This window comes from Podarcis vaucheri, assembly GCF_965113315.1.
Source record: "Podarcis vaucheri genome assembly, chromosome: 7".
NCBI lineage: Eukaryota > Metazoa > Chordata > Lepidosauria > Squamata > Lacertidae > Podarcis > Podarcis vaucheri.
In genome coordinates, this window is record NC_138765.1 from 24,483,973 (window position 1) to 24,509,913 (window position 25,941).

General features: G+C 44.7%; 2 protein-coding genes across 9 annotated transcripts in view; both read right to left on the reverse strand.

Moving 5' to 3' along the window:
• The window catches only part of HIVEP3 (HIVEP zinc finger 3), a 271,325-nt gene that overhangs the window by 221,336 nt on the left and 24,048 nt on the right, over positions 1–25,941 (reverse strand). The window lies entirely within an intron of this gene.
• Positions 1–25,941, reverse strand: part of ZCCHC17 (zinc finger CCHC-type containing 17) — a 351,579-nt gene that overhangs the window by 189,044 nt on the left and 136,594 nt on the right. The window contains exon 8 of the mRNA XM_082232093.1: positions 24,492–24,501. Within this exon, the coding sequence (XP_082088219.1) occupies positions 24,492–24,501 (10 nt within the window). The remainder of the gene's footprint in view (positions 1–24,491; positions 24,502–25,941) is intronic.

The window sequence follows — 25,941 nt, forward strand, 5'->3', positions numbered from 1 at the left end:
CCTGACCACCCCCTTAACTAGCTGCTAAATGAGGATGCAGGCAGGTGGAGGCCGTTGATGATGGATTGGGTTGGGAGGTCATTTGCCGCAATGTGCTTCCTCCACTGCTGTCCTGTACAACGTGGGATCCAAGCCACTGCTGTGTCATCTACACACCTAGTGGGTCAGGATCAGGTGTATACAATTTCACTTCAATAGACGTTTTCAAGCAGGGGTTGGGTGCCATCTGTCGAGGATTCTTCAGCTGCGACTCCTGCATTCTGCTGGGGTTGGACTAGACAACCTTTGAGGTCCCTTCCAACTCTACAGTTCAATGATTTAATGAATAATGCTTCCAAGGTTGCCAGGGTCACCCACCCGTGCTCCTCCAGCAGGTGGGATTTCCAGCCGTCCCCAACAGGCGCTCTGACACTGCAGTTTCTCTCTTGCTGTTTCTTCCCTTCTCCAAAGTGCATTGCGAGCGAGGGAAAACTCCACCCATTTCTGCCCTACACTTGCGAAAGTCACCCAGGGAGAGACACAGCCTTCTCTCACTTGTGCTGTTCCTTTTATTTGAATCTCCACAAAAGCTTATCCGTATTCTTTACTGCTGTGGTTACGAGTCTGAGCCGCAGATGGATTGCAGATGCAAACAGACTTCATTCCAGCCAGTCATTATTTCATACTTCTCTGCAGTGGACCATTGCCCTAAACACAGGACCAGGCTGCTTGTCCTCCCTCGTATTTCTTTCATCACATTCCTTTAACTCAGGGGTCCAGGGTATGAATGTGGCCCTCCAAAACTCTTTACCAGGCCCTTGGAACTCTCCCTGAGCCACACACCCCTCTTCCCAAGACATACCCTTCTCACTGGCCCTGCTAAACAACCAGTGTGTATTTGCCTAGCTGGAATGTGTCCTCCAGCTCTGATAATACAAACAGAGAGAGCAAGTGCACAGTGCAGAACCTAGCTTGCTGCACAAAGGTAACATTTGCATCTGTTGTTCCGCCCACATTTGCTCCAGGCCCCACCCACCACTAGCATGCAACCCTCAGAAGGCTGCCCAGGAGGGAATGCAGCCCTCAGCCTGAAAAATGTTCCTTGCCCCATCCAAGTGGCAGACGTAAACATTTCCGCCGGAATCTGTCATGCACCAGACCAGATGCTCTAAAAATGCATGTGAGAGAGTCACCTGCGGAAAAGGTTTAAGGCTTGGCAGCAACCTGCTCACAGGCGCAGGGCAAGAGCTTCCACCAGAAGCACCTCCTTGACCTTAAGGGAGTCCAGAAGCAGAGACCTCTCTCTCCACTCAGAAGAAAGCTCTTGGTGCCAGTGGAGCACGAGAGAACCACCCCCACCCCTGCCAGAAAACAGCAGAGAGATTGTTGCCTAACCTACCTTGATTATTTGCTTACATGTCTTTCCCAGACCTAAATAGGGCACACAAAGCTTCTCAGCTGCTCCACTCTCAAAGCCTGTGCAAATAACTAAGAATAGCAGGGAACTCACCGTATAGCTCAAATCGCTTTAAACACAGATGATAACCCTGTTTGCTCTGTGAACCAAGAAGCACCCAAGAAGGAACTTCAGAAGAAAGCGGGGGTTTTTAATACTAATAAAAGTCAAAGCTAGCAGACTTGATCTCCTCCCTGAATACAAACCAGCTGGGAGGAAGGACCAGGATGCCCATTAGTAAGATGCAGCCTGATGCCACTTCTTTAAAACATGGACAAGAAGATTATTGAAAAGTAGACTTCATAATTCACTGCAATATGAAATATCTAGATAACATTCAACATACAGATTATTTTAATTGATGTATTATCTGCCCCATTAGTGCTGTGTATGGAGTGTTGGGGGAGAGGTAGTACCTTGGGAGGGGAAAATGCCATGATCCTTCTGGGGTAGTTTGTCCAGCTTTGGCTCCCAGCCTGCACTCAGCTCTCACGTGTGGCTCCTAGAAGCTATCAGCAAGCAACAGCGGCCACACCTTGGGAAACGGCTTCGACTGGCCGGCTAAACCAGGTGAGGGTAGCTGATGGGTCTCAGTGTGTTAGGGACTTCCCTTGCATGCAAAGGCAGACTCGGGCAAATTGGCTTGTCAACCTGAGAAGGGAGCCCATCTAGGAGAAGGAAAGCTCTGACCTCTGCTGCCTTGTGAGACATATTCAGGAGAAGGGGGGCTAATGAGTAAACCCTACACAATTCCGGAGTGGAGTTCCTAAGATGCTAATGAGCCTTCCCCCCTCCCAGGGGGTTACCTTAGGGGGTTACCTTGGGGGGTTCCCCAGCTGTTTCCTTTCCCCACTCCTCTGCATCCAGCCAATCCATGACTAAGGCAGCTTGAAGTGGATAGGGCCTGTTGCAAGTTTTGTTCTTCACCTTTGTCATGGTGGGGAGATGAGGGTCCAAGGGTTAAATTATCTAGCCCAAAGGAGCCTCCACAACCCTCCACACCCCTCCCCTGACACACCCCTCATAAGGTCCTATTTGCATGCTTACCACTGGTTGGCCACTGTCAGAACAGGATGCTGGACGAGATAGGCCTTTAGTCTGATTCAGCAATGCTCTTCTTGTGCTCATTTGGAAGCATAAGAACTGGTCTGGTACCCCTCCTTTCAAGGCTGAACCCTTGAAAGCAAAGAAAGCCATGCTAGCCAGGGCAGTATCAGCAGCTCATGTCTGCTAAGCATGCCAAGGCAGCCCAAGATGGCACTTTAAGGACGCCATCTTGTATGGTGGCCATGTGTCCTACTTTACAGAGGTTGGCTCTCTATTTGGAGGGCTGTGAGATCCAAGCTTGGTTTAGAGATAAAATGGCCTTGAAGTTGCCCAACAACAGTGGGAAGCAGGTTGAGCCAGCAGACAGGTCATCTGGCCACAGTCTTCCCCCTACAGCAATATGTACTGATTTTCTTGTTAAATTAGAAGCAATAATTTCAAAGTTTGCATCGGTAGATCTGTTAAACTCTTTGAGGGGTGTACTATTTGTTGAGGGGGTGCAAAGAGCACCTTAACTGGGACCCCTTCACTTCTGGCGCCAGAGCTAAGTACAAATGTAAAATACCGGTTAATACCCAGAAGTGCTTTCTGTGTTCACCCAGGGACTTCACAGCCTTTGCTATCTGTCAGCCAGCATTTTGCTAATCAGATAATGACACACTCTAAATAACTACTTAATCGACTACTTATTCTAGATTTCCTGGTAGGGTCTACGTAGCTTAGAAGGGGCAGGCACCAAGCCTTACCAAAAGGTACAGGAACTGAAACAGATTAACTGCTAAGGAAATCCTCCTTCCTCACCTCCCTCTCTTTTCCACCCTATTATAGATGCCATGTCTGAGGGACCCAGATTTAAAACATTAGCACTGAAGTAGGGATGAGCAAATCTATCCATCTTGGTTTCTCATTCTTCCAGTTTGTTGTTGTTGTTGCTGTTGTTGTTGTTGTTGTTGTTCTTTAGTCATGTCCGACTCTTCATGACCCCATGGACCAGAGCACACCAGGCACTCCTGTCTTCCACTGCCTCCCGCAGTTTGGTCAAACTCATGTTAGTAGCTTTGAGAACACTATCCAACCATCTCGTCCTCTGTCGTCCCCTTCTCCTTGTGCCCTCAATGTTTCCCAACATCAGGGTCTTTTCCAGGGAGTCTTCTCTTCTCATGAGGTGGCCAAAGTATTGAAGCCTCAGCTTCAGGATCTGTCCTTCCAGTGAGCTCTCAGGGCTGATTTCCAGTTTTTAGTTCTCCCCATTTTTGCATACATTTGCAATGAGGGGGTTTTTAAAAAATGCATAGTTGCGCACTGTTTTGTGTATTTCTCCTAAGTCATGCATGTTTGTATTCAATTTTGTCTAGTACGTGCATTTTGACAAGCCATAGCCATCCAACAGAATGACTTTTTGTGCCTTTTTAAAATTAATATAAGCATTCTTTGGTTGGGGGTGTGCATCGCAAAATTCAGAAAGTGTGAATTTCAAAGGCGAGTGTAGGACATGATCTGCTTTGCATACAGAAGGTCCAAGGTTCAGCATCTCCAGGTAGGGATTGGAAGGACTCACTCCTCAAAGCCCAGGAGAGCCTCTGTCAGTCCAACACGACTGAGCTACATGGACCAATGGTCTGAGTCAATATAAGGTAGGTTCCTCTACAACCTTTGAAAATCCATACCGGAACCACACACAGAGAGGGGGAGAAAGACAGAATTCAGAACATATTAAGGGTTTTTAAGAGTTGAAAGGATTTCAAGGGTTTTATGAGCAAATATTTAATACATTGGTCCAATATTTAATATGTTGGAATAAGAAGTTGGGGTATATGCCAATACCTACTTTCAATATTTGTTATTCCTTCATTTCTGTTATCAGTCTTAAGCAAGGATACCTTAATCTTGATTTCAGTATTTGCCTAGTCCAGGGGTGAGAAACCTGGTGCCCTGCGGATATTGTTGGACTACAACTCCCATCATCCCTGTCCGTTTGTAACGCTCACCGGGGCAGATGGAATCCGGAGTCCGGCAATATCTGGAGGGCCACATGTTCTCCATCCCTAGCTTAGTAATGTATAAAAGTCATGTACAAATAGGAATGTGTTTAAATTTAAATAAGTACATTACACAAGCTTTCAGTGTTGGGGGAAGAGCCATAGCTCAGCATTAGAGCTTTTGCTTTGGACGCATAAAGTCCCAGGTTCAATCCCCAGTATCTCCAGGTTGGGTTTGGAGAAGCCCCTGTTCCAAACCCTCAGGAGCCACTGCCAGTCAGTGTAGGCAAGACTGAACTAGATGGGCAAATGATCTGACTCAGTATAAGGTAGCTTCCTATGTTATACCAGGAAATAGCATTGAATGTCTAATCAGAAAAGTTTTGTTAAAGGTTCCAGGTCTAGTAGGCTGCCTCTTTCCACCAACGTATCCTGAGCCTTAGAAAAATAAAAATGCTGTGATCCTCCAGAAGTTTTTTATTATTATTAAAAAACAACAACAACCCACAATCTGAAGACATGCTGTGCTTAAAGGGTTGGAGACCTTTAAAAAAATAATCTGAAAAGGCACCACTGAAAACAGACGTGTAAAGGGAACGGCACTCTCAGGAAATATCAGCCAGAAGAAACAGACTTGGTGGTGTGTGTTTCCCCCCACTTTAAACAACTCACCAATATTGTACTGAAAATCCAAATGCCAACGGGTGATATAGCGAGTCAGCACCAAAGAGGAGCGTGACAATATTGCAGGCCACAAATGACTTCTTAATACTTCTCTGGTTTAGCAAACCGCACCGGGTTTCTGTTTGCAATCCAAGGAATGACTTGGGGCCAATGTACACAACCACTCTGCTTGCGTTGGCCACTCTGGGCTCCTGCTTGTGGCAAAGGCATCTCTTGAGACATCTGCTGCAAGCCCAAGCTGCCATTTGCATAAGAACATAAGAAGAGGCTGCTGGATCAGGCCAATGGCCCATCTAGACCAGCATCCTGTTCTCACAGGGGCCAACCAGAGGCCTGGGGAAAAGCTGTCAGCAGGATTTGAGCACAAGAGCACTCTTCCCTCCTGTAGTTGCCAGCAACCAGTGTTCAGAAGCATTACAGCGGTACCTCGGATTACAGACGCTTCAGGTTACAGACTCCGCTAACCCAGAAATAGTACCTTGGGTTAAGAACTTTGCTTCAGGATAAGAACAGAAATCGTGTAACAGAAGCGCAGCAGCAGCAGGAGGCCCCATTAGCTAAAGTGGTACCTCAGGTTAAGAACAGTTTCAGGTTAAGAACAGACCTCCAGAACGAATTCTCTTAACCCGAGGTACCACTGTACTGCCTCCAGCTATGTAGGCAAAGCATAGTCGTGATTACTAGAATTCACAGGGAAACCAAAATGCTTGTTTACAGAGCTATTGTACTACCAACCTTACTGTATGCCTGTGAAACATGAACCACTTATCAATGCCATCTCCAGCTCCACGATAGATTCCATCAACAGTGTCTCTGAAAAATTGTACACGTCACTTGGGAAGACAGGCGAACTAATACCAGTGTACTGGAAGAAGCAAAGATCACCAGTGTTGAAGCAATGATTCTTCAACATCTACTTCATTGGACTGATCATGTTGTGCAAATGCCTGATGGTCGTCTTCCAAAGCAACTACTCTATTCCAAACTTAAAAATGGAAAGCGTAATGCTGGTGTTCAACAAAAGAGGTTTAAAAACTGTCTTGGGCAATTTTTTTTAAAATTGGTATAAACACCAACAATTGTGAAACACTCGTCTGCGATTGCTCCAATTGGAGAACAGCCTTTACCAAAGGTGTCATGGGCTTTGAAGACACTCGAACTCAGGACACAAGGGAGAAACGTGCTAAGAGGAAGGCATGCTTGGCAAATCCACACCGTGATCAACTCCCACCTGGAAACCAATGTCCCCACTGTGGAAGGATGTGTGGATCCAGAATTGGCCTCCACAGTCACTTACGGACTCTTTGTTAAAACCGTGTTTATGGAAGACAATCTTACTCGGCTATGAGTGATCGCCAAAGAAGAAGAAGATTGCTAGAAGCCATCAACAGCTCTCTCCTTCATTAATTTGTCTAATCTTCTTTTAAAGTGGGTGATCATCACTGCCTCCTGCAGAAGCGAGTTCCATAGTTTATCTTATGTGCAACTTGAAGAAGAACTTTCTTTTCTATTGTCCTGAATCTTCCAACATTTGGCTTCATTGGATGTCTGCGAGTTCTAGTGCTATGACAGAGGGAAACTTTATTCAACATGGCAAAGGGAGCAGAGATCACACCAGCTGCAGCATTAAGTACAATTCAGCAAGCAATTAATTACAACTGCAGTGCAGCTTGGGAGTTAATTACAATCTAAATAGAAAGCTGTTTTATACCACGTGACATTATTTGACCAACTAGTCCAGTAATGCCTGACTAGCAGCTCACTACTGTCTCTGGAAGATGTCTTTCACATTTCCTGCTGCCTCACTCTTTATCTGGAGATGCCAGGGATTGAATCTGTGAGAATCCACACCTATATATAATGCATCTTTCTTTTTAGCATGTCCAAAAGTATATGCAACCACTTGGGAGTGTAGGCAGCTCCAGTGTAAGGATGTAAGAGGACATCATTTTCCATGCCACCCTGCATTTGTCCCACGCAGCACTGTTTCCTTTCTACTGCAGATCCTTGCCACTAAAAACTATTTCACTGTCTCCCATACATCCGTAACATGCATTACATTGTCATTCCATTATGCATTTCAATGCAAATGAAATACAACTCAAACGGGGAAACCTGTAATGCATTGAAAGCAACGCCTGTGAATAGCAATTGCATTCTCCAATTGATTTCTGTTCTGGACATGGCACAAATAAGCAAATATCTGCAATTTCCACTTCTCTTTTCATTGGAATTATCCAGCATCCCAATTCCAGAGGCAGGAGCAGTTGGACAAAGGCTCGGGCATTATAAAAGCCAGGATATTTGGGATCAGGCTCAACAGCACCGTGCGCTCATACACACTTCTCAGAGCTCGGCCACTGCCTGATTAAATCCTCTTTTCTTTGTCACTTTCCTTGCATCCATCCAATATGCAAACACCCTCTCTTTCCGTACACCAAACTTGTTCTTCTGCCATTCAGATTTGCAAGAGAGATGCATCTTGTCCATTGCTACCATGTACGGGTCGGGGAGCAAAAGGATCATAACCACTAGCACAGGGGCGAGGCAGCAAAGCTTAGTGGTAAATAAAACACACGCACTGCATGAGGAAGGACTCAGACAGTCTGGTGATGTGAATGTCCAAGACCCAGCCAAGCTGCTGCTAAACAGAGAAGGCTAAAGGGCTAAATACTTAATATAAATAAAAGGTCCATATAGTTAAAGCTATGGTTTTCCCAGTAGTGATGTATGGAAGTGAGTGCTGGACCATAAAGAAGGCTGATCGCCGAAGAATTGATGCTTTTGAATTATGGTGCTGGAGGAGACTCTTGAGAGTCCCATGGACTGCAAGAAGATCAAACCTATCCATTCTGAAGGAAATCAGCCCTGAGTTCTCACTGGAAGGACAGATCGTGAAGCTGAGGCTCCAATACTTTGGCCACCTCATGAGAAGAGAAGACTCCCTGGAAAAGACCCTGATGCTGGGAAAGATGGAGGGCACAAGGAGAAGGGGACAACAGAGGATGAGATGGTTGGACCGTGTTCTCGAAGCTACCAGCATGAGTTTGAGGAAACTGCAGGAGGCAGTGGAAGACAGGAGTGCCTGGCGTGCTCCGGTCCTTGGGGTCACAGAGTCGGACACGACTAAACGACAGTGTGGTGTAGTGGCTAGAGTGCAGGACTAGGACCTAGCAGACCAGGGTTCAAATCCCCATTTAGCTGCTTATTTTATTTATTCAGAGATTATTTATATACCACCCTCTGCACAAGCCACAGGGAGTTTAAAAGAAGGTCAAATAGATAAACCTAAGATTAAAATCCATAAAAATGATACAATCCTTTTTTTAAACACATACACAACAACAACAAAATGGTACAGTGGTACCTCGCAAGACGAATGCCTCGCAAGACAAAAAACTCGCTAGACGAAAGTTTTTTCCGTTTTCGATTTGCCTCGCAAGACGAATTTCACCTATGGGCTTGCTTCGCAAGACGAAAACGTCTCACGACTTTGTTTCCTTTGTCTAAAAACAAAGACATGTTTTGTTTATAAAGTTAATTTATTTTCCCTTCAATTTTTGAACTGCTCTTTACAGTATGTGTGACTTTAAAGAGCAGTTAATAAACTGTTGTTGTACCAAATTTGGCTTTGTTTGGACTTTTTTTGACCATAGGAACGCATTAATTGATTTTCAATGCATTCCTATGGGATTTCGTGATTCGCAAGACGAAAAATTCGCTAGACGACAAAACTTGCGGAACGAATTAATTTTGTCTTGCGGGGCACCACTGTAATTGCTAACATCAGCAGCCACAGCTGCCGTGAAGCTCACTGGGTGACTCTCAGCCTAACCAACCTCACAGTGTTGTTGTAAGTATTAAAATAAGGGAGGGGGAAACTGAGTCCCCAACCCTGAACTCCTAGGAGGAAAGGTGGGATATAAATGGAATAATTCGTAATTGAAGCATTTTGGGTTGAGATGTGCTTGTTCTGCACAATGCCCTAGCATGAGTTATAAAACAACCCTTTCCTGAGTGGAAGATTCCTTCTGCCTGCCGATATCCATCTTCCTCTGGAGTGAGGATTTCTAAACGCTGCTTGTGAAAGCAGAACCACACTGTAGCAGATACAGATCTCGCTTTCTGAGACCTAATCGCAGAGGTCCTGCTTAGCAAATCAAAGGCTGCAAAAGGCACCCATCAGCCTGGGTGGCAAGTGCCGATGTGGTTGAAAATCAGTCCCATATAGTCTATTAGTTCACCAAACTTGAAAAGATTACATAATAATTTTTAGAAGCTTAAAGGTAAAGGGACCCCTGACCATTAGGTCCAGTCGTGACCGACTCTGGGGTTGCGGCGCTCATCTCGCTTTATTGGCCAAGGGAGCCGGCGTACAGCTTCCGGGTCATGTGGCCAGCATGACTATGCCACTTCTAGCGAACCAGAGCAGCGCTTGGAAACACCGTTTTCCTTCCTGCCGGAGCGGTACCTATTTATCTACTTGAACTTTGACATGCTTTTGAACTGCTAGGTTGGCAGGAGCAGGGACCGAGCAACAGGAGCTCACCCCGTTGTGGGGATTCGAACCGCCGACCTTCTGATCGGCAAGTCCTAGGCTCTGTGGTTTAACCCACAGCACCACCCGTGTCCCTTTTAGAAGCTTAGCTACAAGGAAATCCCCGAGCGTCACAGGGTTCAGGTCATACTGATGGTCTCTTGCCAAGGGTCTGAAGCAATCAACGTTTGAAAATATAGTGCAGAGCAGTGGTAGCCCCTGGACCTGGAGAGGTGGCCTGTGACAATGGCTATTAAATCTGAGACCTTCTGCATGCAAACCTTCTGTTTTACCACTCTGAGTGACGGAACGTCCCTTGAAAAGCACCAATCAGGGATTTGAGAACTTTCCTACAAAACCTACCATGAATCCCATCGGAGAATAACATGGAATACAAGTACTCTATTTTAAATGAAAAAAAAGAATGGAATAAAGCTGTACGCAATGATCCCCTGCTGCTATTAAAACAGACAGCAGTAAAAGTATGGCAGCCTTGCAAAACGAGCAAAGAGTTGTTTGTTTAGAGCATTTCACACCAGCACACAGAACACTTATTGTACATCTAATAGCCACAAACTTTATTTTTAATTATGTTATGTGGAAGGCACCCCCCCATTCCCCCCCCCTACATTCAAAGCAACCAGCTGCTTTTATTACTATTCGAGACTAATTTATTCCTCGGAATAAAATAGCAGCGGTCTCTTAAAAATTGAGGCAACATGTGTATGAAAAAGGCTCCCTTAGCGCTTTAAGGAAAAGTGGAGGGGAGGAGTAAAAACATATGCAAATCCCCCCCCCCCCCGCTCCCAGGCTCTCTAGACCAAATTGGATTAACGTTTTTAATGTGTATTCTAATTTTAATTAAGGCATGCATAATGCATCGTATTCTTTTTAGGAGGGCTCTATTTATTTCATAAGCCTATTACAGTACAATGAGTTTTAGCAAATGCTAGTCCCTACTCAGAGTAGATTCATTGAAATTAATGGACACAACTAACAGGCTCATTAATTTCACTGAGCCTACTCTTAACAGCTTAACTGGACACAACCTAATACATTTTATAATAAAGTATTAGATTTAACATATTGAGTATTAAAAATCTTTGGACTGGTCATATGGGGGGGGCGCGTGTGTGTGTGTGTGTGTGTGTGTGTAACAAAATGCATAACACTGTTAGCCATCATTTTTCTCTTTAATGGCAATTACCTAAACATTCAATTTATGAAACAATCTATACATATGCAAAAATCAGCAGCTTGCCCTGGAATTCTTAGTTCTCTCTTTAAAAACGGAGTTACCAGACACCAGTGAACAATAGCTTCTCTAAAATTCCTATTTTTCCTACAGCAGAATGGCAATTTCATAATATTTACAAGTTCTAGTTCATTAGGTTTCCAAATATTTTTCCATAACTTTGCAGGCAGAATCCTGCATTATGCATTTTAGTGAGAGAAACTTTGAGGTTTTCTTTTTGTAAAAAGCAACAGATGGAACAACAACAATAGCAGCAAGAAAAAAACTATTAATATTATTTTTTTAATTAAAACATTAAATATTTTCATTATTTTATTTATATCTTGCCTTTCCCCCCAGAACTGGGAATCAAGTCACATCCCAAAATTAAGACAATCACGGATAAAACACAAATAACTGAAAACATATAAAAGATAACTAATTAAAGTAGATGTGGCGCTTGTCAAATAGGTTCTTCATTGTTGGTAATATATATTAAAAATGTGTATCTGGTATAGAGAAGTGGACCAGATCAAGGCCATTCGTATGAAGGGGAGTTAACCCTTTGCTCACCCCGGTCCCAAGTGAAATTGAACACACATACTCTTTTCCTCCCATTGCAAATAGCAGGTATGAGGAGGAGCAACTCTTGATCTCGATAATGCTGATGGGTTCAAGTGCCTCTTTACACAATGTTACCAATCATTTCCCCCTCCTCCAAAAAAAATCCTGGCTTGTAATATTTTTTTGCAACACAGACATGAAGGGGCAAAACTATGAACTTCACATCTAAACTTTGGTCCTTTAAAAAATAATAATATACACCTTTGGGTGTGATCAGTGCCGGATTTACGTATAAGCTAAACAAGCTATAGCTTAGGGCCTCACTCTCTTGGGGGCCTCAAAAAAAATTAAAGGGGGGAAACTGGATGTACATTTCCAAAATATAAGATAAAAAACAAATAAAATAAAACCTACATACAGCAACAGCGTTTTGTGTTGTGGAGGCTCCTATGATGTAAGTATTGGGCCCCGCCTGCTAGCCTGCTCCCTAAAATATCACTGGTTTGCTCATTTCTATATCAGTTACTTTGATTAAATACATATTTTGTTATGTGCAAATGGCTTTAGATACCTATTAGGTCCATAAGTTACCATATAGTATATATTCAACACAAAAAACAGCGGCAATTTGTTGTTGACAAAGGACAGCTGGAAATATAAAGGGCCCCATTACCTTCAGTAGCTTAGGGCCTCATCAAACGTAAATCCGGCCATGGGTGTGATGCATTCTTGCTTACACATACATGGATCTATTACAAAAAGATATCTTTCCATGTTTCTTGATTGCAACATGGGAATCACCCATACCTGACCCTGGAAATAAAGAGCCAAAGCCGGAACTTCTCAACTCTTTAATGCTTTTATCTTTGGCATCAGGAACTTGCAAGAGCTGCCCTGACAGGTTACAAACAGAAATTCACTTGTCATCTTCCTGGATTTTATTCCAGATGTAGGATAAGGAGGAGGAGGAGAACTCCCAACATGAATGGGGAAAGAAGCAGAAAATGTCAATGCTTGCTTATTCGTCCCACGTCCTGAACGGAAATCAAACCAGTGAATACAAGCGGTATTCAACATTGTTATTTTTACCACGCAAAACAGTACGTAACTGATCGCTTCTCCCTTCTAACCCCACCACTACCACCGTTTGCCTGGTCTTTGATTTGCATGTTAATGATGGTCTTTGCTTTGAAACGAATGGTGTGGAATAATGCAATGATGACCCTTATTTAAGTACATAACATTCTGCCGCCGTGGACAGTGAGACGAATAGCATAGCTGTCAGAAGCTAAACTGCAGCGGAACAGAAACAGTGCTGCATGCAACAAAAATGGGCTGGAACGGAAATGCTCCTTTAGACCCCTAGGCGAGGCATGTGCTTTGACTAGTGCCCACTTTTGTAAGGCGCATCCAGCTGATTTTTTATCAGAATATGCTAGTTAGGTTCTAGAATGCCTGCATCATCATGGTGCTAACTTCATGGGAAGGGTGTTTTCAGCTAAACCACCCCCACCCACCCCATGCCTTTGCAAGTCTTATAAGAAGCTGCTGCAGGAGATGGACTGTGAGCAACATCTCAAGAGGGATGTTTATAGGACCAGGATGAAGCTATGAAGATTCCTTGTTATTTTTTGCTACTGCCAGGAGGTGTAATCTTTTTGTATTTATAGTACTGAAATGCCATTGTTTTCGAAATGTGCTATTGTGTTGCTATTTTATGCTGCCATGAAATGGATTTGCACTGTTTGATTTTGAAACACTTTCCTCTGCCGCAAGCCGTTATGAGCATGGCTCTTTTTTGTGGAAAAGTGGCATACAAATAAAATTATGAATGAAAATTGCTCCATTGTCACACACACCCTTCCCCCGCACACACAATAGGATCAGTCAGCTTATGGAAAGGCTGTTCCTTGTAAAGTAAGCAAGGATTGCAATTAGGGCAGGGAGATACCTGGTTTTCAACATCATGATGTATCACCAGCTAAACATCATGATATACTGATATATCAATGATGTCTGAAATAAGGATGGAACTATGCATTGGCTAGCTTCATGGTTCTTGCCACATTGTGGGTTTTGCATAACACGCACACACAATATATTGTCAGGTCAAAAATTATTAAACCAGTATCACGATACGGACTTCAAACTGATTTTGGAAGAAATCAATCTATCATCCAGCCCTACTTACATTAGGATCCGTCAAGACGCATGATCCATGCAGCTCTCACAGGGTGGTTAACAGCAGGAAAGGCTCATCAATCCATATGCATTGCTACCGTTCATGCTATTTATTATGTAATGCTCCTGAGATGCTATAATTGACAACATACACTTTCACAGGCAGGAAGCTATTCCTTGCGTTGCCTGCCAGGGCAGGGGCTCAATAGCCATCACATTTGCCACTGTGATTTTTTGTTAGGAATTGTAGGTACCGATATCCCAAAGGGGCAGAAATGTCTTTTTATGTATTCGACAATAGCCGCATGGATGTTACTAGTCCAGAGATTGAAAGAAGATAAAGTCCCTACCAGAGAGGAATGCCAAACCAAGCTGTTGGAGTACAGCGAAATGGCAAAATTGACCGGAAACCAAGAAGACAAAAACTTCAATAAAGAATGGGGGAAAAATTATAATTTATTTAGGAGATCATTGTAAGCAGATGGAAACATTAGCAGGATTTTAGTAATAATATAATAATAATAATAAATTTATATTTATGCCCCGCCCTTCCCGGTTTAAAAACCGGGCTCAGGGGGGCTAACAACAAATTTTAAACACTTAATTATAAAAGCAGCATAAAATACAGTATAAAAACATGAATAACAATAAAATTCAAAAATCAATTTAGGGGAAATAAGCATTAGATCATCCCCAGGGCTAGCTGGCTGAATTGGTCCTACTTGGGCCAGTGAGGAGACCAGGAGAGAATTAGCTGTGGGGTCTCAGAGCAGACGATCTTCATAAAAGGGAAGGGAAATAAAAGATCAGGCTGAATTCAAATTAAAGGCCAGGCGGAATAGCTCAGGCCTGATGGAAGGAGGTTAAATCCTGAAGGGCCCTAGTCTCATGGGACAGAGCATTCCACCAGGTCGGAGTAACACTTGTGATATAGCAAATGCCATGGACAATATGGAAAGATATCAAATATGGACTATGAAATAATATGCAGTTGAAAAGGTGGACAACAGGACCCGTGGAGGGGAAGGTGGGAAGTCTGGAGAGTCAGAGAAATCTCTAAATATGGGTGTGCATTTTGTTTTGTTATAGTTCTACACTTGTAAAATAATAATAAAATTAAAAATAAATAAATGCCAGTGTGACTAAAACCAGTGTGATGCAGTAGACAAGGGTGGTTCACAAAGTTAGGGGCGGAGAACATTTCTTCTGTCCAAGGCCTTATTCCTTTCTGGTCAAATCGTCCACAGGTCATATGCTAGAGGTAAATAGGGCCAGAAGCAATGGGGACTCTTTATAGAGTAGGGTAGCTTCTACACACACCCTTCTCCATGCTCCATCCAAGCAACTCAGAGCCATTATCAAAGTTCAAGGACATATTCCAGACAAAACTTTGCAAAAAGGTTCTGCCAAGGAGGAAGGAAGAGAAAGCAAGAGGCACAGTAGGATTCCAGAAAGGAAAAAAGACCCAAGCACAACATGACAGACCCTTGAAAAGGCTCTGCGTTCTTCCTGGTTGGCTCTGGAAGGCATCTCCCAGTTGAAAGCCCAGGCATAAAAGAGGCAGGCAGCAAAACAATGATTTTATTGTCCAGCAGAGGAAATGTCAAGTCATAGATAGGCACTCTCTTGTGTTTGTTTTTCTTCACATTGCATGAGCTTTGGGGCTGCTTCGCTTCTGATACAGTACGCCTTAGGAAGCATCCCCAAAACAATAGCTGCAGACCCAAAGCGTTTGTTACTAGGGACGGGGAAGAAATTCAGTTGAGTTTGCATTTGAAGGCAAAGCTATGTAGTTCACACTTACTGAAACAATATGGGACCGAAACTTAGCTGGTCTTCAAAATGTGCACTTCACTGAATTTTGCAATGCAGCTCTTTGGACAAGCAACATGTACAAAATTGCATTTGCTAGGGTAACGTGGAGATAGAAATGAATATATTAGTGAAAAGAGCATACACAGTGCATCATATCATGGGGAATTTCTTTGCAAAAGAATATTGGGTGCAATTGCATGCAATGCAATACAATCTAATATTGTCTGGAACGGATTTGGAGAGTTCCTCCTGAAGAGGGATTGCCTCTGAGAATTGTAGCTTTCTGAGGGGAGCAGGGGTTTCCTAATAGCTCTCAACAGCCTTAACAAACTACAGCTCCCAGAATTCTTTGGGGGAATGCCATGACTATTTAAAGTGATAACATAAAGCTTTAAATGTTAGGTGTGAATGTGGCCTTAATCGGACCCTGCCCCCTGGATCAAAAATGCTTTGGCAAATAAGAACACATTAAAAGATTGCATTATTTTGATGCAAGACATGTCTGGGTGCTACTACAGTGGTACCTCAGGTTTAGTACTTAATTTGACCCGGAGGTCCGTACTTAACTTGAAACTGTTCTTAACCTGAAGCACCACTTTAGCTAATGGGGCCTCCTGCTGCTGCTGCTGCGCCGCCGGAGCCCAATTTCTGTTCTCATCCTGAAGCAAAGTTCTTAACCTGAAGCACTATTTCTGGGTTAGCGGAGTCTGTAACCTGAAGCATATGTAACCCGAGGTACCACTGTACAGATCAAATACTTAATGTACCTCTCCTACCAAAGATACATGGAGAAGGTCTCTAAGGACAATCTTAGTAAACAGGCATGCTGCTATAGGAATTGGCTTTCCCTTGCGTACCTAGGTCCCAAGCCATTTAGAGATTGAAAGGAACACAGCAAGCTGCCTTACGCCTAGTCAGACCACTGGGTCAATCTAACTCAGCACTGTCAACACTGACTGGCAGCGCACCTCTGGGCTGTCAGACAGGATCTCTCCAAGTCCTACCTAGAGATGGCAGGGACTGGACTTGCATTTGCAATGAGCCACGGTTCTTTCCCCTTAGAAGATGCTCCCTGTCAAGGATACCAAATGGCTTTCGCATTTCATCCAGACTCTCCTTACTATATTTCACAAGCTTGGGAAGGGAGGGAGGGAGGGAGGGAAGGAAGGAAGGAAGGAAGGAAGGAAGGAAGGAAGGAAGGAAGGAAGGAAGGAAGGCTATGAGCATAGACACATTTGTATCTTACGTTCATCAGACTCCAGTCATATGGTGTCTGGTACACTGAGACCTTGAAACCTGACTGAGAGGAGAGAAACTTTCTGCAGGCAATGGCTTCTCCACCTGTTTTGCTCCACCCTCCAGCCCTGAGAGCCTTTCCCAGACCTTGACTTTCAGAACAGCAGAAGCAGCAGGGGAAAGAGGAGTTCAGGGATATATATATATTATACACATACATACATACATACATATATGTTGTGTGTCCTTGTTTCTCAATTTGATCCTTTTACATGGTTTTGTATGTTTTTGTGCATAAATATAAATATTGATTATTGCCTCATAAGAAATGGTTTTTAATAGAGGGTGAATTGAATGGGTGGAGGTGGGGTTGGAGGAGAGGCGGAGGGAAGAGCTATTTTGTCTGTGGCTCAGGGGCGCAATCTGAACAATTCTGCCAGGGGTGCAAGATCACATAAATAATAATAATAATAATAATAATAATAATAATAATAATAATAATAATAATAATAAATTGTTATTTGTACCCCACCCTCCCCAGCCGGAACCGGGCTCAAAGCGGCTAACACCATTTAAATAATACCATATGCATAAAAACAAGCAATCAATCGATTAAAATGCATCCCAAAATTAATTCAAATAAATTAAGATTAAATGGACAAATGACAATCCTCAGGTTAAAACTGAAAGCAGTTAATACTCGCCAGGACCAACTGTTTCCACTGATATTATAAGGACCTGTGAGTGGGCTAGGAAACCTCCTTCGTGCTTGTTCTTATACAAAGAGAAAATGAGTCAGGCTGAACCCTGGCCAAAGGCCTGGCGGAACAGCTCCGTCTTGCAGGCCCTGCGGAAGGATGCCAAATTTTGAAGGGCCCTGGTCTCTTGTGAGAGAGCGTTCCACCAGACCTAGCTACGGCTCTGTACCTGAGACGTGCCGGAACTGAGTTCTGGAAAGTTCCCGATGAAAAAAAGCCCTGCTTCTCTGTATCCAAGAAGATCATCTGGATATTATGGTTTTACCCTTCACTCCAATTCAAATAAGATTAGAAGCAAGAAATATAGCGAAGTTCCTATTGAGAGCAATGAAGATAAGATTTTTTTAATTTAAAAAAACCACCTGTGGTCCTCTAGAGAATGTTGGACTACAACCCCCATCATCCCTGACTGTTCCCTATGTTAGCTGGAACTGAGGAGAGTTGTGGTCTCTAAAACACCTCGAGGGCACTAGGTTGGGGGGTTGGGGAAGGCTAAGGGAGGCAATTCTGGAACAGATGGACTAATGATCCCTGACTCAGTAGAGAGGCAGCTTCCAAAAGGGGAAATAGGGGGGGGGGGACACCTTCCAGATTGGAAAACAGATCTGAGCAGCAATTCAGAAGCTCGCTGTTTTCAATGGCTGTTGCCTAGTGGAAACTGTATTTTTATCCTGTGGCTTTCTTCTGTTTTCTTAGATGCATATATATGTGTGTGTGTGTGTGTGTGTGTGTGTGTGTGTGTGTGCGCGCGCGCCTGACACACACACACACATGCATGCATACACACACAAACACTTCACAAAAGGGCACTGTTTATTTTAAGGGATATAGCATTTTCCTGCGGGTACAATTCAGCTTCTACAGGAAGCAGTGAAGTAGCAGGTGTGGGTGCCTCAACATAGCCTACAGAAGACCCTGTTCCCTCCCCTCTCTAAGTATTATATACTCTTAACAGACACAAAAGAAAGTGCCTTGCAAGTTTCTGCTCATTAGCAGCACACTACCAGCGCAGAATAAATGCTAAATACAGTGGTACCTCGGGTTAAGCACTTAATTCGTTCCGGAGGCCGTTCTTAACCTGAAACTGTTCTTAACCTGAAGCACCACTTTAGCTAATGGGGCCTCCTGCTGCCACCGCACTGCCAGAGCATGATTTCTGTTCTCATCCTGAAGCAAAGTTCTTAACCTGAGGTACTATTTCTGGGTTAGCAGAGTCTGTAACCTGAAGCGTATGTAACCCGAGGTACCACTGTAGCAGCAAAGGTAATCGAGGGAGAAAGGGGGGCGAGTTCCTTTTAAAAAAAAAAACAACAACAACTTTCCACAGGGCTAATGAACAGTGGCCCAAGTTAATTTACAGCCTGGGCTGAACTGTCTTGTGGAGAGACCTTCCCCTTAGCCTGCAACGTTTATTACTTTAAAATGTGGGTAAGCCAGCCCGGTTGCATTGGCATTCTGCTGAGTGGAGCCCTGGCTCCTTCCCCAAAGTCCTGCCCTGATGGCACCATTGTTAATCAGGGCTAGTCTGCCCCAGAAAAGGGTCACACCCACCTAGCAGAAGAAAGCAACGATTGCAGACTCCAAGCCAAACCTCTGTTGTATATTTGCACACGGGCAAAGCAAGCCCGTGCAATTTGCAAGCTTCCAACCTGGATGGAGGCCATCAGCCAACAACTGTGGTTGGATGGATACTTGACTGTGCAGGGACGGGCTCTCCATTTCACATTTTCCCACTCCTTAAATTCACTTCTCCATATATAGCTGGAAGCAATTCACGATTTTCTTTTTTAAAAAGGCAGCAGCAGCATTTTAGTGCGAATGTCACCTGAATACACATACTTGTATACAGTTTGCAGCAATGTATACATTTTTCCAAGGGATTTCCCCTAGCACGACACACTTTTGCACGTTATTTTCACAAACACATGCATTTCCATGCTAGGGTTGCCACCCGTCCCCTTTTTCCAGGACATGTCCTCTTTTTCAGGGGTAAAATTTCTGTCCGGGCGAATTTTTTGAATTTGCCAAAATGTGTCCAGAGGTGTGGGAGCCGGCTACATGCTATGTGAGCTTTGCATGGTGCAGGAAAGGACCAGTTCTTTGCTTTTGTATATTTTAAGGGGCATTGTGGGACGCGGGTGGCGTTATGGGTTAAACCACAGAACCTAGGACTTGCCGATCAGAAGGTTGGCGGTTCGAATCCCCATGAAGGGGTGAGCTCCCGTTGCTCGGTCCCTGCTCCTGCCAACCTAGCAGTTCAAAAGCCCGTCAAAGTGCAAGTAGATAAATAGGTACCGCTCCGGCGGGAAGGTAAACGGCATTTCCATGTGCTGCTCTGGTTCACCAGAGGCGGCTTAGTCATGCTGGCCACATGACCTGGAAGCTGTACACTGGCTCCCTCGGCCAATAAAGTGAGATGAGCGCCGCAACCCCAGAGTTGGCCACGACTGGACTTAACTGTCAGGGGTCCTTTACCTTTACCTTTTTAATGTGATGACAGCAAGAGTAAGAGCTGTTTGACAGTGGAACAGACACCCTCAGAAGGTGGCAGACTCCCTGGATGTTTTTAAGGAGAGGCTGGATGGCCATCTGTCAGGGATGCTTTTAGTTGAGAATTCTGCATTGCAGGGGGTTGGACTAGATGACCCCTGGGGTCCCTTCCCACTTCCATGATTCTATGATGGTCACCAGTTTAGACATCTCTAAAAAGGCAGGGGAAACTGATAAAATTCATGGAGCAGAAGTGGAAAAAATTGGCCACAATGGGGACAAGCGAAAGCATTCTTCCTTAACCTGGTACCCACCAGATATATTGGACTGCAACTCCCAGGAAGAATAATAGTGCTGTGTTGGATTCAGATTGTTTTCATAAACATATGGTGGTGTGCTACTGGTTTGTGAATCGCTTTCAGCTGCTTCTTAAAGGGCTGCATTTTCTTGAAACAACATATTAGTGTAGGAGCACCTACATTTTGGAACTCCCTGAAGATTAGAATCAAGCAGGTGCCTTCACGGTACTTTCTTTCAGTGTCTGCTAAAAACATTTATGTTTAGATAAGCCTACTCCAATATCTAGAATGCTGATGTGTGCTTTAATCTAATAATAATAATAATAATAATAATAATAATAATAATAATAATAATAATATGTCACCCAACTGACTGGGTTGCCCCACCCACTCCGGTTCTGCTGGTTTTAATTTATGAATGTTTAAGATTATTTCTTTTCAAATGTCATTTTATTGTTTTATTTTTTATTTATTTTACAATCAAGCAGCGTATAAAACTTACGAAATAAATAAATACTATATTGTGTTTTACAAAAGTCAGTTTGTGGATCCTTTGCCCTAAAAGCTGGTCAGCTAGAAATATTTAAATGAAATACAAATAAAAGCAACAGTATATATATAGATATATATATAGAGAGAGAGAGATAGAAATATATGCCTTTTTGTCCTACTGTGTAAAAGAGATCAGATCAGACTCATTTAATTGCTTCTAGTCCTTGGACAACTACAAAACAAAATTTTGACCATATAAAAGTAAGAGAAGGTAACAGACGCAGAAGTTAATTTGCGCACACACACCAAAAACTACAACGACATGAACAAACTTGGAATGCTCAGTATCCTGGGCAGTTCACGCCTTGCCCTTTAAATAAGGGGAAAGGGTAAAACAGGAAGACAATAATTCCCCCTCCCAAAGCAAACATGGAGAAACAGAGAATGCCCATCTTGCAAAGCGCTGCCTTTAAAAAAAAGAAAGTGGATTGCAAGCTTCCACAAAGCACAAGGCATGGCTGCCTTTCCGGCATTCCCTCCATAGCCTTACAGACAACTTAAAATTCACAGCAGGGAAAAGAACCCTTTGCCAAATTAGTTCCCAATTCAAAAAAAGGGGGGGGAGCAGCTTGTTGTGAAAGCTCAGCTACAGCTGTGCACAGCTGGAGTAGTTATAGCCCCGGCTTGCCTAATCCTGTTTGTGAAGCTTTTGGCATTAGCAACATCTGCCACCACTTGCCTCTCCCCCTCCAGCCGCCAACTACTGTTACCAACACTCCTTCCACTAGCCAGAGGGGCAGAGCTCAGTATCACGCAGCGGATCACTGAGCAGGACTCTGTAATGCTGAGGATGCCAAGAGCAGGGAACCAGCCAGCCAGCCAGCCTAGATGCCTGCTCTGTGTGCGGGGTCACGCTGCTCCCCCAACACAAGGGAGCCAGCCCGTGGCTCACCTAAATCCCTTCCTGGCTCACGGCCCGCCGATCAAAGTAAGTTCTCGAATGCAGACCTTCCACCACCCCAAGTCATTGTGCAGCTCGTCGCTGCCCTGGCAACAGGAGAGCCACGGTGACAGCAAAAACAGGCTTGACAAGAGGAGTCACACTCTCACAGAGAAGCACCGAAGAACTGTGCAAAGCGCTGAGGACCAGCCTCTCGTGGAAAGCAACCAGAACTTAATGAAATGCAATGAGAAGTAACTTTTGCAATGAGGCCAGCACAGCACAGCATACCAGCTACGCAATGGACAGAAAGCAAAACAAATGCACCTATTATTATTATTATTATTATTATTATTATTATTATTATTATTATGGTACCTCCAGTGCCTGGCATGCTCTGGTCCATGGGGTCATGAAGAGTCGGACACGACTAAACGACTAAACAACAACAACCTCCAATTACAAACGGGATGTGTTCCAGAGGCCCGGCCGTATCCTGAAATTTTCATAACCAGAGGTGCCTATTCTGTGCATGCACGCAGCACCGTACAGTGCTTCTGCGCATGCGCAAGCGGCAAACCCACTTCTGGGTTTGCTGCGTTCAGAACCCACCACCTAGAAGGCCCTCTGCCTGGTTCCTTGTAAACTCACTTCTTGCAATGAGGGAACCGCCAGAAGGTCCTCGAAGCTGGACTTCAGTGTCCAGGCTGAATGATGGAGATGGAGATGCTCCTTCAGGTATCCAGGGCCAAAGCTTTAAAGGTCAGCACCAAGACTTTGAATTGTGCTTGGAAATGTACTGAGAGATCATTTTTTTAGGAAAGCATTATAAGTGCTTTCATACAACCTGTTTAAATCCAGTATTCATCCTGATTTGTTTGGAGATTAAACGACGTTGGCTGCTCAATGCATTCATTCTGGTTTGTTTTGCAGGGAGGTTAGATGACACTGTGCCAATGTAAGTATTATCCCAAACTTTCCAGCACATTTTCTTGTCACTTCCCTTGTTGCAAAACCACTCTATCTTTCGGGAAAGCAGGTTTGTTGCACCTGATCACCACCTTCCTTTCCAGCAAATGATCGAATCCCACCCCAAAACACAAACAGTCTGAAATGGCCATACGTTTCAGGAAACGCCAGTGATCCTTCACTGACATACATTTGATCCAACTATAATAAGATCTTTTAAGAATCAATAGAACCATAGGTGCCATCTCTGGGAAGCTGTGGGTGCCTGTCCAGAGTGGCTCGAGCAAGCCAGTCAGATGGGCGGCATATAAATAATAAAATTGTTGTTGTTGTTATAAGAAATACTATCTGGAACACTTCATTGCCCTCTCTGTAGTTCAGTCCTCCTTCCTTTAATACCCCACCTTCATCTGCAAGCAGATGATGCTTTCGCCATGAAGCAGCATAACTTGGAGCATCTGCGGTCATGTTGCAGCTTTAGAATTAGAGAAAGAGAGACCATACCAGTATCGTCAGCAATAGTAAACCTGCCCACCCCGTGAATCCTTTAGAAAAATCTCACAGACACACACAAAAACACCCCACCAAAATTGCTCCCCATAATTCACTCCTTTCAAATGGGCAATGAATCAGTATAAGCCAGTTTCGTTCAGAACACTGTATTGCCTCTCTACATTTGCAGAAGAGGATCAAAGCACACTTCTTATCCTGGTCCAACAAACCCCTTAAATTATTTCTCCCCACTCAAAATGGTAATAGAGCTAATTTTGAAAATGAAGATGCTGTTCTTGTTGAGCTACGATTTACTCAGCTGCAGCGTGTTGACACTGCTAGTAAAGTTAATCCAAACCTCCTCGGAGCCAGCCTTCCAACAGAAAGGTAAATTTATTTGCTTTGAACCGGGGGTCTGGACCTTCAGTCTGATGCAAAGGAAGCTAGGCTTGAGTCAACCACATCGGACGGCTCCCCCAGGACACATGCCATTCAGGTAACATGTTGTTCACTTCCACTGCCACCCCCCTCATCCGCCACCTCCACGCAGGAGAAGAGGACTCGACAAAAACAATTCTGCATTCACACCGGAGGACCACAGAAATCTCTGTAGCGGGGACATTAAATGCTTGTGCACAAGGGTAAACAGGCTGCACCGCCCTCACCTCCACAATAAATATAACAGGGAGCTTACAAAGCAGGAGATGGGGCTGAAAGATCCTGCCATTGGTTTTGGCATCGTCCTGCTTTGCTTTCACCCTTCCTAGGCTAGCGTGCCCTCCAGTGTGTCGCAGATGCCGGGAACAGTCATGTTTCTATTTCAGAGACTTGTCTCAAACTGTCTATCCCAAGTTTAGCAGTCTAATTTGCAAGCTGGAAACTGAAGGGGTGTTGCATTGGGGAAGGTCTGCTTGGTTTCCCTCCCCATCTGGAAAGGTGGAGGGGCCAAACCAACTCAGTAGTTCAGGTGGGAGGGAGGCATTAGAATCATAGAGTTGCAAGGGACACCAAAATTCATCTAGGGACCATCGGCTGGGTGAGGACTGCAGGACCTGCTCCCTTCTGGGCCTTTTCCAACTGGCCCAGGGGGGGTGGCCCAGGCCCTCTCTCCCAGCTATAAAGGGGCTCCTGTTGCGGGGAAGCCTTGGACCATCGGCTGGGTGAGGACTGCAGGGCCTGCTCCCTTCCAGGGCCTTTTCCAACTGGCCCAGAGGGCGTGGCCCAGGCCCTTATTTGGAACAAACTTTTGGGGAAGCTGGGAAGCGTTCTGCAATTGCTTCCCTGTTCCAATGTGTTTTAAAATGTCCTCAAGCAGTCGGTGGCAATTTAAATTTGTATTTCTTTTTTTCCTTTTTTCTCTTGTTGAGGGTGGGTGGGTGTAACGGATATTTGGTTGGGGATTAATTTTAGTATAATTGTTCTGTTCCTTTTTTGTTGTTGTTTTATTGGTTCTGTATAGTTTGTGTTTTGTTTTTAAGGGGCGGGATCAGGGCTGCCTGGGAGTGAGGCCCCAGCCAACACGATGGCTGGGACAAGTTCCACAGGGGGGGGAGCACTGGGACATCTGATCTCGGTGATCATGGGCAGGAGGCGGAGTTACGCTAAGACCAGACCATGTCATTACCGAGGAGGCAGGTTTAGTCGTTGTTTGAAGGCTATCCCTGCCTCCGGGTCTGGCCTTGACCGGATGGATACTGGAATCAACAGGGGAAACCCACATAACCTGAAGGTGTTGCTGTGTAATGCCAGGTCAATGATGAATAAACCACTGCCATCCACGACCTGATTGTGGATGGAGGATTTGACCTGGCATGTGTAACAGAGACTTGGTTGGGTGAAGCAGATGGGCCTGTCCTTGCCGCTGCTTGCCCACCAGGTTTCTCTTACGCACAGCAACCCAGGTCATGTGGGCGGGGAGGGCGGGGTTGCAATGATTTTTAGGAAGTCACTAGCTTGCAACAGGCGTCCTACTGGGAAGATCCAGTTTTCTGAGTGCATGTTCTGGAAGTTGGGCAATAGGGGCAGTACAGGATTTCTTTTGGTGTACCGACCTCCCCGCCGCACCAAGGATTCCCTGTCCGAGCTGCTTCAGGTCGTGGCGGATTTTCTCCTGGAGACACCTAGTTTGGTTGTCCTAGGGGAGTTTAACATCCATGCCGACACGACCTTACAAGGGGCTGCTCGGGAAAGCATGGCCTCCATGGGGCTGTCCCTGAATAAGTTTGGCCCAACTCATAGTCATGGACATGCCTTAGACCTGGTGTTCACCTCTAGTGACGTGGATGATCTGACACTAAGTAAAAGTGAAACAAAAGAAGTGCCATGGTCAGATCACTTCCTGGTGCAACTGGACTTCTCCGTGACCCTTCCCCTCTGCAGGGAGGTAGGACCAATTTGGATGGTCCGCCCCCGCCACTTAATGGATCCAAATGGTTTCCAGAGAGTGGTAGGGGATGCTTTATCCCATGTTGATGGCCTTTCAGCTGATTCCCTGGTGGCCCGCTGGAATGCGGAGTTAACCAGGGCTATCGACTGTCTGGCTCCGAAGCGCCCTCTCCGATTGCATCGAGCCCGGACAGCCCCGTGGTTTTCTTCGGAGCTGAGGGCGATGAAACAATCGCTGAGACGGCTAGAGCGTTGGTGGCAGAAAACTCACTCCGAATCTGACCGGACACAGGTTAGAGCTCAACGTCGAGCCTACCAAGTGGCGATAGCAACGGCGAAGAAGACTTTCTCCACCGCTTCTATTGCATCTGCAGAAAATAGTAGCAGGAGACTCTTTCAGATGG